General features: G+C 42.9%; 1 protein-coding gene across 1 annotated transcript in view; it reads right to left on the reverse strand.

The window, feature by feature from the left end:
* LOC310777806 (uncharacterized protein) overlaps positions 1-13,471 on the reverse strand; it is a gene marked incomplete at its 3' end in the record, with an annotated part of 38,511 nt that extends 25,040 nt beyond the window's left edge. Inside the window, exons 1-4 of the mRNA XM_083638163.1 lie at positions 13,270-13,471; positions 10,219-10,295; positions 9,398-9,491; positions 3,324-3,465 (exon numbers count right to left, since the gene is read on the reverse strand). Coding sequence (XP_083494289.1) covers positions 3,324-3,465; positions 9,398-9,491; positions 10,219-10,284 — 302 coding nt within the window. The 5' untranslated portion in view covers positions 10,285-10,295; positions 13,270-13,471. The remainder of the gene's footprint in view (positions 1-3,323; positions 3,466-9,397; positions 9,492-10,218; positions 10,296-13,269) is intronic.
* Between the last annotated feature and the right edge of the window lie 602 nt (positions 13,472-14,073).

Genomic DNA, 14,073 nt, shown 5'->3' on the forward strand with positions numbered 1-14,073 from the left:
AGCTTGCTCAGGGCAAATCAAGTTTGTTCATCAACTGTCAGGGCGTTTTTTTCTGAATGTTGCTTTTAGGAGTACAAACATTCAAATAAGCATATCTTCAACTATTATTTTCAGATTTCAATGTCTGACACATCATTTGAAAGTTTACAATCTGCACTTTCATAATCTGTCAAAAGAAAACCAAAAACGACCTTGGCCGACTTGTTACCCAGAACACCAGGGCCTGTCACAAATGAGAAAAGAGAATAACACACACTACCTGTGTTCTACCTGTATACTGACTGTAATGTGAAAGCCTTCAACCTGTATACTGACTGTAATGTGAAAGCCTTCAACCTGTATACTGACTGTAATGTGAAAGCCTTCTACATGTATACTGACTGTAATGTGAAAGCCTTCAACCTGTATACTGACTGTAATGTGAAAGCCTTCTACATGTATACTGACTGTAATGTGAAAGCCTTCTACATGTATACTGACTGTAATGTGACCTGTATAGTGAGAAGGCCTTCTTTGCTGTAGGTATTTTTCCATGAAGAATGACTAACCCCGTCCCATGTGTGATGCTGCAATGCTTACTGTAGGTGTGTCATGACCGCTTGCTCGTGACCCAAGGGTGCATGCTCTTTCCTTTCAATCACATAATGCCAGGCCAATGGAGAATATTGGCATACAGCTTTATACAAGCCAAACTACTTCCATCGCTAACCTGTTTGTTGTGTTCCCATGCATTGTGTGAATTTTGAATGTCTTGTAATTCAAACGGTGGTTAGTGATTGTTAGTTGATTTTAAACACTTTTCGCCTACCAAAAATAGCCATAGGCTATAATGATACTGTTACAAATGCTCCACGTCAACAACCATGATGCGTCGGCTGACATGCAAGGCATATACGGGCCTCTGGGTCCGGCTGGGCTCCTGGCCGGCACTTCTCTGATGACATCATCACCACAAGATGACATCACAATGCCATCGGTGACATCACAAGTGCCACAAGTGTCTTAAGTGTGACATCACTGGCTGGGAGTGAGAGGAGTTATGACATCACCAGTGATGTCAGACTGGCTCGGCTATAAGTAGGACCAGTTCAACGGTTCAGTCAGAGTTTGTTCCAGTTCCAGATGTTCGAGGCTTTGGAGACCTCGAGCCATGTGTGGAGCCGACGGGCTTCAGCCCAAGATATTTTAGGAGGCGCTGGCCAACACCCAGTTGGTCGGCGGGTTAGGGACCGTTCGTTATTTAGAAGGGGGGGTCACTGGAGGGATTTGGTGTGCTCTGAAATAAAAAGCTGTACCCCTTCTCTGATCTAAATATATTTTTCCTTGACCCTCCCCAAGTGATTTGAAAAATATGATTGACCCTCCCCAAACAATATTGTGATGAGCTTGCGTGGAAGAATGCAGACTGACACAGATCTTACTTTTAACACATTGAGTGCCAGCCGTTTTTTCAATCCTGTAGGTAAGTTGTGCCAGGTTTTTTTTTGAGGATTCTGGCTCATTTTACAAGAGCCGAGGATTCTTTTCTGTTAAGACTTCGTGAACACCAATCATCTAAAAAGAACTAATAGAATGTGTGCTTTCTCTGTCTAAAAGAGTTAGTTTGCAGAGTTAGTAGTTATGTAGATATTAGCCGTTGAGTACAGCATGGTTTCAGAGATTTTCAGAGAGTTTAGAGATAAATGGATTTTTAGAACCACCTCACGTGCCTGTGATTATGGGTGCCCTTGGGCAAGTCTGTATACTGTATTGTGTGTGTGTGTGTGTGTGTGTGTGTGTGTGTGTGTGTGTGTGTGTGTGTGTGTGTGTGTGTGTGTGTGTGTGTGTGTGTGTGTCTCCAAACTCCTCCCTCCGTCTGTGCTGCGGAGGGAGGAGGCTCCGCGGCCGCTCTCGGGCAGTCTGGACTGTAAAACTGGCTCGTTCGTTTCTTGAGGTGTCGGCTGAGAGCTTTGAAGAAGCTTTTGCGATTCTGGTCTTATTTATGCGCAAAGGTACTCGAGTGTGTGTGTGTGTGCGTGCGCGCGCGTGTGTGTGTGTGTGTGTGTGTGTGTGTGTGTGAAATCGAAAGAGTTTTCGCCCAGCTATTTCCTTGAAAATTAGACTGGCTTTCTCCAGCGGACCCGTGGCTGTGGCTTTCTCTCTGTCTGGAGAGAACTGTCGCCACTTAGTGGTCGGTAAAATAGATTATACACATTCTCTTCCTCCAATATTGATATAGAAGACGTAAAAGGGGTTGATTGATGTCCCACCGTCAAAAAAAAAAAATGTTTATGTAAGACGAGATATCTCGTCTTTGGCACTCAACGGTTGGATTATGTAAGACGAGATATCTCGTCCATGGCACTCAACGTGTTAACCACTCCTGCGGCTCATACACCACATGACAGCAGGGGGTGCTATTTATTCCACATCGGAATCATTCAACATTTGCAGAAACTCCGGCCAGAGGTGATTGAACACACTAACAGTCTCAGTCATGGTGGCTACATTGATAGTAAAACTAAACATTATCCTGGCCACTTAGTGTGGGAAGGGACCTCCATCGCACTCTTGCCAGTGCGCCTGTATCAACGCGAGCTTCAAGACCTGAGCCAGGCTCAAACCCAGACATAGAAGAGACGGGTCTGGACCCGTCTGGGAGAGAAAACTTGATCGCAACGGGCGGAGCCACGCTCCCCACCGTGCCTTACGTCATCAACTATGGCTGGAGTGTATCCTCGCCTGTGTGTTGTCTACCTGGAGTGTATCCTCGCCTGTGTGTTGTCTACCTGGAGTGTATCCTCGCCTGTGTGTTGTCTACCTGGAGTGTATCCTCGCCTGTGTGTTGTCTACCTGGAGTGTATCCTCGCCTGTGTGTTGTCTACCTGGAGTGTATCCTCACCTGTGTGTTGTCTACCTGGAGTGTATCCTCGCCTGTGTGTTGTCTACCTGGAGTGTATCCCCGCCTGTGTGTTGTCTACCTGGAGTGTATCCTCACCTGTGTGTTGTCTACCTGGAGTGTATCCTCGCCTGTGTGTTGTCTACCTGGAGTGTATCCTCGCCTGTGTGTTGTCTACGTGGTTCGGTACAGTTGGCGTTCACATTCGCAAGTGTTCCATCCCCGGGCCCACCCAAGCGTTCCCCAGACCACCTTTTCAAGTGGACCCTGTCACGGTACTGTTGCGTGCCAGGGCAAGGAACGCAACGTTCACACACTCAATTTGGGGACAAGTGTGCATGGAAACGGTACTGGGTCCCCAGTGTGAAACCACCCTAAGACTTAGCCCAGACCCAGTACATAACAGATAATGTAAAAACCCAAATGATGAGCGTAGGTACTGTACCTTCCGGAACCATGTTTGGTCTTGGATGCGTGGGGGTACCCCAGGCGTGATTTGTTATGGCAGTTGCTGTCTACGTTGCACATGAGGGTCTGCAGGAAAGGGAAGAAGCCTGTGCTGGGTAGGTTCCGGGGCCCCACATAGCCTGCAAAAGACAAGATAAGACTGTTACTGTACTGTCTGTTACTGCAGTGAAGGGGTCCCACATACATAGCCTGCAAAAGACAAGATAAGACTGTTACTGTACTGTCTGTTACTGCAGTGAAGGGGTCCCACATAGCCTGTGAAAGACAAGACTGTGACTGTACTGTTAGTCTGTTACTGCAGTGAAGGGGTCCCACATAGCCTGTGAAAGACAAGACTGACTGTACTGTTAGTCTGTTACTGCAGTGAAGGGGTCCCACATAGCCTGTGAAAGACAAGACTGTAACTGTACTGTTAGTCTGTTACTGCAGTGAAGGGGTCCCACATAGCCTGTGAAAGACAAGACTGTGACTGTACTGTTAGTCTGTTACTGCAGTGAAGGGGTCCCACATAGCCTGTGAAAGACAAGACTGTGACTGTACTGTTAGTCTGTTACTGCAGTGAAGGGGTCCCACATAGCCTGTGAAAGACAAGACTGTGACTGTACTGTTAGTCTGTTACTGCAGTGAAGGGGTCCCACATAGCCTGTGAAAGACAAGACTGTGACTGTACTGTTAGTCTGTTACTGCAGTGAAGGGGTCCCACATAGCCTGTGGAAGACAAGACTGTGACTGTACTGTTAGTCTGTTACTGCAGTGAAGGGGTCCCACATAGCCTGTGGAAGACAAGACTGTTACTGTACTGTTAGTCTGTTACTGCAGTGAAGGGGTCCCACATAGCCTGTGAAAGACAAGACAAGACTGTTACTGTACTGTTAGTCTGTTACTGCAGTGAAGGGGTCCCACATAGCCTGTGAAAGACAAGACTGTTACTGTACTGTTAGTCTGTTACTGCAGTGAAGGGGTCCCACATAGCCTGCGAAAGACAAGACAAAACTGTTACTGTACTGTTAATTTGTTACTGCAGTGAAGGGGTCCCACATAGCCTGCGAAAGACAAGACAAGACTGTTACTGTACTGTTAGTCTGTTACTGCAGTGAAGGGGTCCCACATAGCCTGTGAAAGACAAGACAAGACTGTTACTGTACTGTTAGTCTGTTACTGCAGTGAAGGGGTCCCACATAGCCTGCGAAAGACAAGACAAGACTGTTACTGTACTGTTAGTCTGTTACTGCAGTGAAGGGGTCCCACATAGCCTGCGAAAGACAAGACAAAACTGTTACTGTACTGTTAATTTGTTACTGCAGTGAAGGGGTCCCACATAGCCTGCGAAAGACAAGACACAACTGTTACTGTACTGTTAATTTGTTACTGCAGTGAAGGGGTCCCACATAGCCTGCGAAAGACAAGACAAGACTGTTACTGTACTGTTAGTCTGTTACTGCAGTGAAGGGGTCCCACATAGCCTGTGAAAGACAAGACAAGACTGTTACTGTACTGTTAGTCTGTTACTGCAGTGAAGGGGTCCCACATAGCATGTGAAAGACAAGACAAAACTGTTACTGTACTGTTAATTTGTTACTGCAGTGAAGGGGTCCCACATAGCCTACAAAAGACAAGAAAGAGTTTTAGTTACTGTGCTGTTAGTCTGTTACTGCACTGCACGGATACACGTTTAATATAGATCAAGGGTTTTCAAAGTCTGAGACTTTGGGCCTCCCCCAAACAAAGTTTGGAAGAAGGCGCCCTGCTTGCTCAATTCCTCGATGCCTATGGGATCGTGATTATTTATCCCGCATAGACACTCAACAAATGAGGAAAGTGGGGGAAAACTACCAAATCACACCCATTTAGGCTATTCTATGTGATCTCCTTTTGATAACCAATAATAATAACTAATGTGATATTTTTTTCACTTTCATTCACTGAGCCTCCCCTGAAACTGCTTGGAGCCGCCCTGGGGAGGCCCACCTACCACTTTGAAAACCTCTGAAATAGACATCAGAAAATGTCATTCATTTTAATATGAATATCAGTCACCCTAAGTACTACTAAACCCCCTGAATGTTTTGCACATTGTGCTATAATTATACTATTTATATCATGCACTCAATGTGATTAATGTGCTTACGGTGCCTAATAATGCCTTATGAGCAATTCAAGTAAAGTGTTACCATTTCTTCTTGAGTCTAGATACTGTACCTAAAGTGGCAAAAAACTTATATTACAGTGTAAACATATTTGAAATTTGAGTATGGCTTGAGAGTGTTTTCAATAGAGTGTATTGAAAAGCACTGACATTGAATACAGAGTTGAATACAGAGACCATTCATTGTTCAGCGGTGGAGTAGAAGAAGAAACATATTCCTCATAAGAAAACATTCATCCTGAACAAAGAGTAAAAGAGGTGAAAGGCATAAAAAAGCAGGTTCCTGTCAGTCAAGGCCATGAAAACTGAGCTTACTGCATGCTATCTATTCATTCCTGTTATATTCCATCAGAAACCAAAGCTTTGTCTTTATGCAACGTGTTTCCTGGTGGGAGGTTAAGAGCTTGGTAAACAGTGCCTAACCTCACTTTATCATAACTAAAGTCATTATGAAGCCTCGAGTACATAAACGTGCCCTGCCTTTGAAGACGTGATTCAGCTCAAAACTGCAGGCTGCCGCCGCACACTCTGGTCCGCCACATACACTCAAACAGCAAAGTACTGTACATAGCAAACAAATGTTTTTTTATTATTATTATTATTATTATTTTCTGATTTTGCCCCCCATTTTCTCCCCAATTGTACCTGGCCAATTCCCCCTGCTGCCCCAGTCGCTGAACCACTCCCTCTGCCGATCTGGGGACAGCGGGAGACAGACACACACATGCTTCCTCCGATACATGTGCAGTTGCCAGTCGCTTCTTTTCACCTGACAGCGGGGAGCTTCACCGGCAGGACGTAGCACGTGGGAGGATCACTCTATTCCCACTAGTTCCCTTCCGCCCTGAACAGGCGACCCGACCAAGCCGGAGCTAACACGTGTTGGTAGGCAGGGAATCTACCACTACACTACCCGGATGCCGGGTGTTGAAGAGAGCAATTTACATCAATGGAGCGCCAACATACTGAAATTACAAAAACGCTCACAAAACACTGTTACAAATTTATATAAATTTTCTCACACAGAACGATGTTGAAGATTGGCATCGCTGGAATTCAAATGACACAAAACCTGGATCTTATTTGCTCCCCATCTAATCATTTGATCTCAAACTGGCTACAATACATATATTATCTCCTCTCTTCTAATATCTCTGATTTAAACTGGCACTCATTACAGTCCATGAATGAAAAGTGGAGAGGCAGCAAAACCTACAGTATAGCAGAATGTCACACTTTGTGCTTAACAGTTACTTGTCCATTTATGTTGCACAAGAACAAAACGTGTTCTTTATTTTTATTGTATTTGGTTTATTTGGCAGGGCCAGTGTGCATGTACATTAATCATTCTCAGTAAAGAACAATGAGATGCCTTGCACCAGATTATAGCTTCAAGCTAATTTACATCTTTCCAACTTCGGAAGTTGTTTTCCAACCATGAAATCTCAGCACCTGCCTCCAAAACAATGATGGGAGGTGCCAGGAGTGGGTTGATGGCCACCTATTATAGCTTATTTCTGTCAGACCTACATTATCTGCTGTAGAAGCACCATCTCTGTGAAAGACAGTGACCCATTTTGAAAGCTTCTCCCAGACTGAGGGCTCATTAGACTGCTGTGTCTGTAGCACAGTGGGTCACAAGGCTGTCACACTACCTGGTTGCAGCCTCTACTGCTCATCACTCTATCAGGGGGATCTGGTTCAGCGTTGTTGCCTGTTTGGGGTGCGGTCCACTACTATGTCAGCTTCCACGAAGAATGGAAAAAAACACACACAAGCTGCGTTCACATGACGCATTGTTCAGATTGACTCTCTGGGGTTTTGCATTAGGGCAAGTTGGCTCATCACGTTACATCTATTGAATTTGATCCATCAAAAAAAAACTAAAAATGCAGGGACAAAAGTGGGAGGGTCAAACGGTGTCACACCTTGGATAAAGCTAGGAGCTTCTTTTCATTTAACTAATGCTCTTATTCAAAGAGACTTGGCATAAATATAGGAGACAAGGTTGTAATTAATTGTGAGAGCAATGGTTCTCAATAGGGCCTGGGGACCACCAGGGCTCCTTGAGGAGGTTCCAGGCCCCCTGGCAATTTGATGAAATGTTCAACTTCGCCATTATTTAATTTACAACAAGTTAAGAATGTAGAATAATGACTGTTTTGATCATAGTTTCACTATTATCCCTCAGATAGTCATGGGATTCTGGACAAAATCATTATCTAACAGTAAAAAATAAAATCCAATTTGGGACTGAGAGGTAAAATCTAATCAAATGGGGCCCTAATGTGGACTAAATGAGGGTCCTTGATATGAAAAGGTTTGATAATCACTTAGAGAACTGAGCTTGGAGAACTCTCCAAAGCCCTTGAGCAAGGCATCTAACTCCCAACTGCTATTTGTTGCAAGTAATAAGCACTTAGTCAATTTAAAAGTAAAAGCACAAACACTGTGTTAATGCAGTAGAGACATGGCCGTAGCCAGGGTTTGAGAAATACGGAGGATATTTAGGGCGGCGTGGTGGGTCCCCGGTTCGAAAATGTTGTCCATTTTAAAGTAAAATGCTTCAATCTGGTGCACTTTGAGAGCTAAATTAAGAGGCTAGATCTATAAAGAACTACAGACATCATATTAGATTAATATCCTCTTTACTGTGCTGTTGCTTTACAATGATACAAAAAATAAATGTCTCCCCACATACTATATATTCTGCATACAGGTCACATATGGCAGAATACTGCTCAATTAAATACAATGGCCCATCTACACAAACATAACTTATAGGGGAGTTACTTGCCCATTCACTTCAATAGAACTGTCCCCAAAGTCTAGCCCCAATGCAAAATTTGAACGTTGTGGTGAGTTATGTCTCTTCCTTCTATATAGCACACAGAGAGGAAGCAAATTGTTGAATTTCTGATCAACTATGTCATATATCATGTGATTTATGAGGATTTCAATGACATCAATGACAGATGAATAGATCTGGGGGCTGGGGCTATTTTTCTAAAAAAGAAAATGGTAGTTACGGGCATGAGTAGATAGATCGATAGATAGATAGATAGATAGATAGATAGATAGATAGATAGATAGATAGATAGATAGATAGATAGATAGATATATAGAGTACTTTATTAATCCCCTAGAGATAGGGGACAGGCACGCACCATAGAGGTTCACCATTCAGGTTTGTTTGTGAAACCGGAATGTCCCCGGCTGCGGTATGCAGAGATCGCTATTTATTTTCTGAGACGCCAAACAAACAAAAAGTTTGTCTTCATCACAAGTTGCCATTGTGACTAATGGTCCTCCGACTAATCTGAAAGCATACTATGATAACATGTTGAGCCTGTTTTAGGTGTTTTCAAAGGGATGACTGCCAATAAATATTTGCTAACACTCTGAAGAAAGACTGTACACCGACAGAGAGAACAGATGAAATCGTAATATTCCTCTGTAATTACAATACGGCCCATAATTGATTACAACTTGACATTTGACAAGTCCAGGTCGAGTCCAGTATCAATTTGATATCTAAAAGAAAACTAAATATATAGGTCTTTCCCAATGCAATATGGTTTAAATAGGATAAAAACTTGGTAAGAGCATCATGAGTTCGATTTCTATAATTAGTGTCCACTTCAATAAATTCAATGATTCCATACAAATTCAGAAAACCGACGTCTGCTGGAACAAATCTCGTCACTTTTCAAACTAAGTCATTTACACCAAACACAAGATCTCAGGTCAAGACTTCAGAACCCCTTTCAAGTCATCAAAGCACACTTCAGTCAACTACCAAGTCACCAGAACCCAGGTCAAGTCAAGTCTCAAGTCTTCTCTTCATGCATCAAGATCATGAAGATCACCACTTCCAGTTTTAGAGTGCAAATAACGACACCTACATGCATCTCTCATCTGAGAGGGAAACTGGTTGCGGGTGACCGCCAGGATGATGAAGATGACCAGGGGCCAGATGATGAGAGTCAACGACCATCCCTACAAGACACAACAGATGCATAAGAAAACAGCATAGCACTGATATTCAATATACAATGAGTTGATTTCCCATATACATTTTGATTCATGGTTCAATATCACTAAAGAAAAATCCTGTTTTTCTCCCCAATTGTTGTACTTGGCCAATTCCATGCTAGGGTGTCCCAGTCGCTGCTCCACCCCCTCTGCCGATCTGGGGAGAGCCGTAGACTAGCACATGCCTCCTCTGATACATGTGCAGTCGCCAGACACTTCTCTTCACCTGACAGTGAGGCGTTTCACCAGCAGGACGTAGTGTGTGGGAGGATCACGCTATTCCCCCCAGTTCCCCTTCCCCCAAACAGGCTGACCAGAGGAGGCACTAGTGCAGTGACCAGGAATCATACCCTTAATCCGGCTTCCCACCCGCAGACACAGCCAATTGTTCATGTACGGACGCCCAATCAAGCCAGAGGTAACATGGGCTTGAACCTGCAACCCTCGTGTTGGTAGGCAGGGAATCTACTGCACTACAGGGACAATTCTTGATTTCTCTCCACACCAATAACAATAAAGAAATAATGTACTTTTATTGCATTTGGTGAAAAAGTGGTTGTGATTATTTATTTATTTATTTATTTAATATAGATATGCATCACTGGCCACCAGGTAACAAATTGTTTGTTTTCAATGTGGATTTTTGTGTTATGCTAATAAGAAAGCGCCAGTGTGATTGGATGTGACTTACTGGCTGTCTGATGACGCCGAGGCTGTTCTTCCAGAGGAGGAGTCGCAGCTGATGGAAGAAGGCCATCAGGGAAGAGGCTGACAGAAACGCACATCATGTGAAAATCACATTTCATCTCATTCATAAACTGGCAGTTCAATAGAATTATTCACTGGATATGTACAACTCCAATTGACTCAAATGATGTCAATTAGCCTATCAGATGGACGGCACGGTGGCTCAGTGGTTAACACTGTTGCCTCACAGCAAGAAGGTCCCGGGTTCGAACCCCGGTCCGTCCCAGGTCCTTTCTGTGTGGAGTTTGCATGTTCTCCCCGTGTTTGTGTGGGTTTTCTCCGGGTGCTCCGGTTTCCTCCCACCATCAAAGAAAGACATGTATGTTAGGGTTAATACTCCTGTCAGTGCCCCTGACCAAGGTACTGGCAAAAAGAACTGGAGTTGGTCCCCGGGCGCTGCACAGTGGCTGCCCACTGCTCCTAGTTCTAGGAAGGTTCCTAGTAGAGGATGGGTCAAATGCAGAGGATGAATTTCCCCAAGGGGATAAATAAAGGATAACTTAACTTAACAGATGCTTCTAAAGCCATGACATCCTTTTCTGGAATTTTCCAAGCTGTTTAAAGTCACAGTCAACTTAGTGTATGTAAAATTCTGACCCACTGGAATTGTTATATAGTTGTAGTTAATTGTTAATTGTTAAGTGAAATAATCTGCCTGTAAATAATTGCTGGAAAAATGACTTGTGTCATGCACAAAGTAGATGTCCTAACCGACTTGCCAAACTATAGTTTGTTAACATGAAATCTGGGGAGTGGTTAAAAAAACCTGAGTGTATGCAAACTTCTGACTTCAACTGTATTGGCAAATTTGGCATCATAAACAAATGTATGAACGTGAATTATATTGATTAATGTAAAGGCTATTGTGAGTAGTAGCATGGGTGTAATTTATGGTATGGACAATTGGACATTCGACCTTACTTGTCCCTACCACTATTTGGACATCCGCGGTTGATATTGTCTTTCGTAGGCTGTAGTGGGCTCATTTTTAACCAACCATGTTATGCTAGCTTGTCGGGAAGGGGGCTAAATAACACTCCAGTCCAAAGTTAGGCTAAATTTTGGCGAGGGAAAAACTGACATGGCCATTTTCAAAGGGGTCCCTTGACCTCTCACCTCAAGATATCTGAATGAGAATGGGTTCTATGGGTACCCATGAGTCTCCCCTTTACAGACATGCCCACTTTATGCTAATCCCATGCAGTTTTTGGCAAAAACCATGCAGCTCTTTTTGCATAGTATAAATGTGTTATTTTCTCCTATTCTATTTTAATATTTATGTATACTGGGGTGACGGCGTCACCTCAGTATACGGCGGTATATAACGGTCCATATAACAGTCATGGAATGGTATAAATTGGGTAAGGAAAGCTGAGACTCTTGTGGATTCAATGAGCTCAATTGTATTCATGTGTGATGATGTTAGTCCCCATAGTAAGTTAAGTTAATTTAAGTTAAGTTATCCATTATTGTCCCCATGGGGACATTTATACTCTGTATTTCATCCATCCTCTACTAGGACTATTAACCCTAATATACTGTACATGTCTTTAAGTTAAGTTAAGTTAAGGGCACTGACAGGAGTATTAACTCTAACATACTGTACATGTCATTAAGTTAAGTTAGTTAACTTAAGGGGCACTGACAGGAGTATTAAGCCTAACATACTGTACATGTCATTAAGTTAAGTTAGTTAACTTAACGGGCACTGACAGGAGTATTAACCCTAATATACGGTACGTCTTTGATGGTGGGAGGAAAGCGGGGCACCCGGAGGATACCCACTCGAACACGGGGAGAAGAACACACAGAAAGGACCAGGGACGGACCGGGGTTCGAACCCGGGACCTTCTTGCTGGGAGGCAACAGGGCTAACCACTGAGCCACCATATTTGATTGCAGTGAAGTGAAGCCATTTTTTTAAACTCAACCTAACTATAAAATAATTTCCAGTACAGAAGTGCTGTTAGTGCTGCCACCCAATCTGCAAAAATGCAATTCTTACAGGAATCTCCAAGTTGTTTGATACCAAATCATAGCATGCATTTTTCTATAGTGGTCCCCAAGGTCTTGGTGTTATTTTAAAGGGATTTTAGATTTTTTTTCTATCAATTCTCATGTGGTCAAAAATACCAAATGGTATATACCCAAAAATTGCTGCAACAACTTAGGAGACATAATTGAGAATGTTTTAAGCCCTTAAACACTCTAACCTTTCATCATTTGGATAGATGTCTAACAAAACAATGTGTATTACATATTTGTGACTACAAAAACCTGACAGTGCTGAGCTTCATCTCAAATTAATCTTCAGGTTGCCAGCTTTCAGATGTAGCCTACCAGATGTGGCATATAGCCTACTGTTGACCTGCTATCTCTCACCCTCAAGATCAAGATCTATTTAGTCATTCATTAAGTCTATAATAATATAGGCCTATTCAATTAATGGAATAATCAGTTATTGAATGATGAATGTAGGCTATTCAGTTAATGGATGCATGATAATGATTGACTAATTGGATCTTTATAATAGGCTTAAATGTAGTCATCCTGTGATAAGCTTACATTTTCGAATAATACTACAAAAATCACAGCAACATTATTATGGAACTGCTACAAGTTAAATTTTATACAACTACCACAGAAAAACTTATAGTAGGCTATAGCACTATAAACTCCTAACTTAGCCTACTTTCTAGTGTCACCAATTTGCTAAAAGAATATCATAGAGTTTAGTGATTTAAAAAAATATATATAATCATCATAAACTCAATATTGAATACCCCAGACACACTCAAGTCCCTATTAAGAATAGGCTAGGCTAATATTAGCCTACAAGGCTAGTGATTTGTCCTCAACGTGATCCCAGTGTATAGGCGGCGTCGTACTGGCTGAACTCTCATCTGGCAGACTGTGACTTGATGAAGTTAGTTTAGTCTATGACATTTCACACATAACACATTAGACTATAGCGCCCCAGTCAAGCTGGACCTACCTGGTTGGTGTGTCCTCTTAATGAATTGGTCAAAGTGATTGTAATCCAACAGTAGATTGGCGGGCTGGTGAGGGGGGCATGACGCTAGGTGGCTCCTAGCAGGTGGCCCTCTCCATCAGTTGGTAATGGGAAGAAAACCAGATGCAAATGGCCGTCCAATAAAGTGATCCTGTACGCGAACTGCAGTGCAAGCCTGTGCTCCAGTCCCTCTCTGCTGCTCGGCTCCAGCTGCTCTGAGCGCCTGCCTCTACCTGAATGGATGTGCAGGTAAGTCTGTGTGAGGGGCGTGTCCTCTACTGCAACCTGTCTGTCATGGGAGCATGCACACACAGTGGTGGAAAGAGTAGCTTGAGTAGAAGCAGTAGTACATTGCTCATATTTTAGGCTAGGCTACAAGTATGCTGGTGGAAAAATATGTCCTCAAGTTTGTTTGTTTTTATTATTATTATGTTTAGGAAGGAGAATAATTTGACTCAAACGAGATTATTTTAATTTGAAAATTACACAATAATTATTAAGTCAGATTCCTCTTCTCACTGTGAATGGCTGCACAATTTGTCAGTGTTTATCAAGGCCAGATTAGCCACCCAAAATTTTCAAAATCTTCTTGGAAACCATTTTTCTTTCATTAGTCTTAGATTTGTGTCATAGTTCTGTGGAGCCTGACAGGAGCCCGACTAAAAAACAAAAAACGGAGGGCCCCTTCATGCTCAGGTTGCCCATGTGATAGAGCTGGCTTTGGTTTTCATTGGTCCAGTTTGTGATGCTTATTATGGAGCTCCACACAATTTACAGTAGGCTATA

Source organism: Poromitra crassiceps (genome assembly GCF_964638095.1).
Source record: "Poromitra crassiceps genome assembly, chromosome: 6".
Lineage (NCBI taxonomy): Eukaryota > Metazoa > Chordata > Actinopteri > Beryciformes > Melamphaidae > Poromitra > Poromitra crassiceps.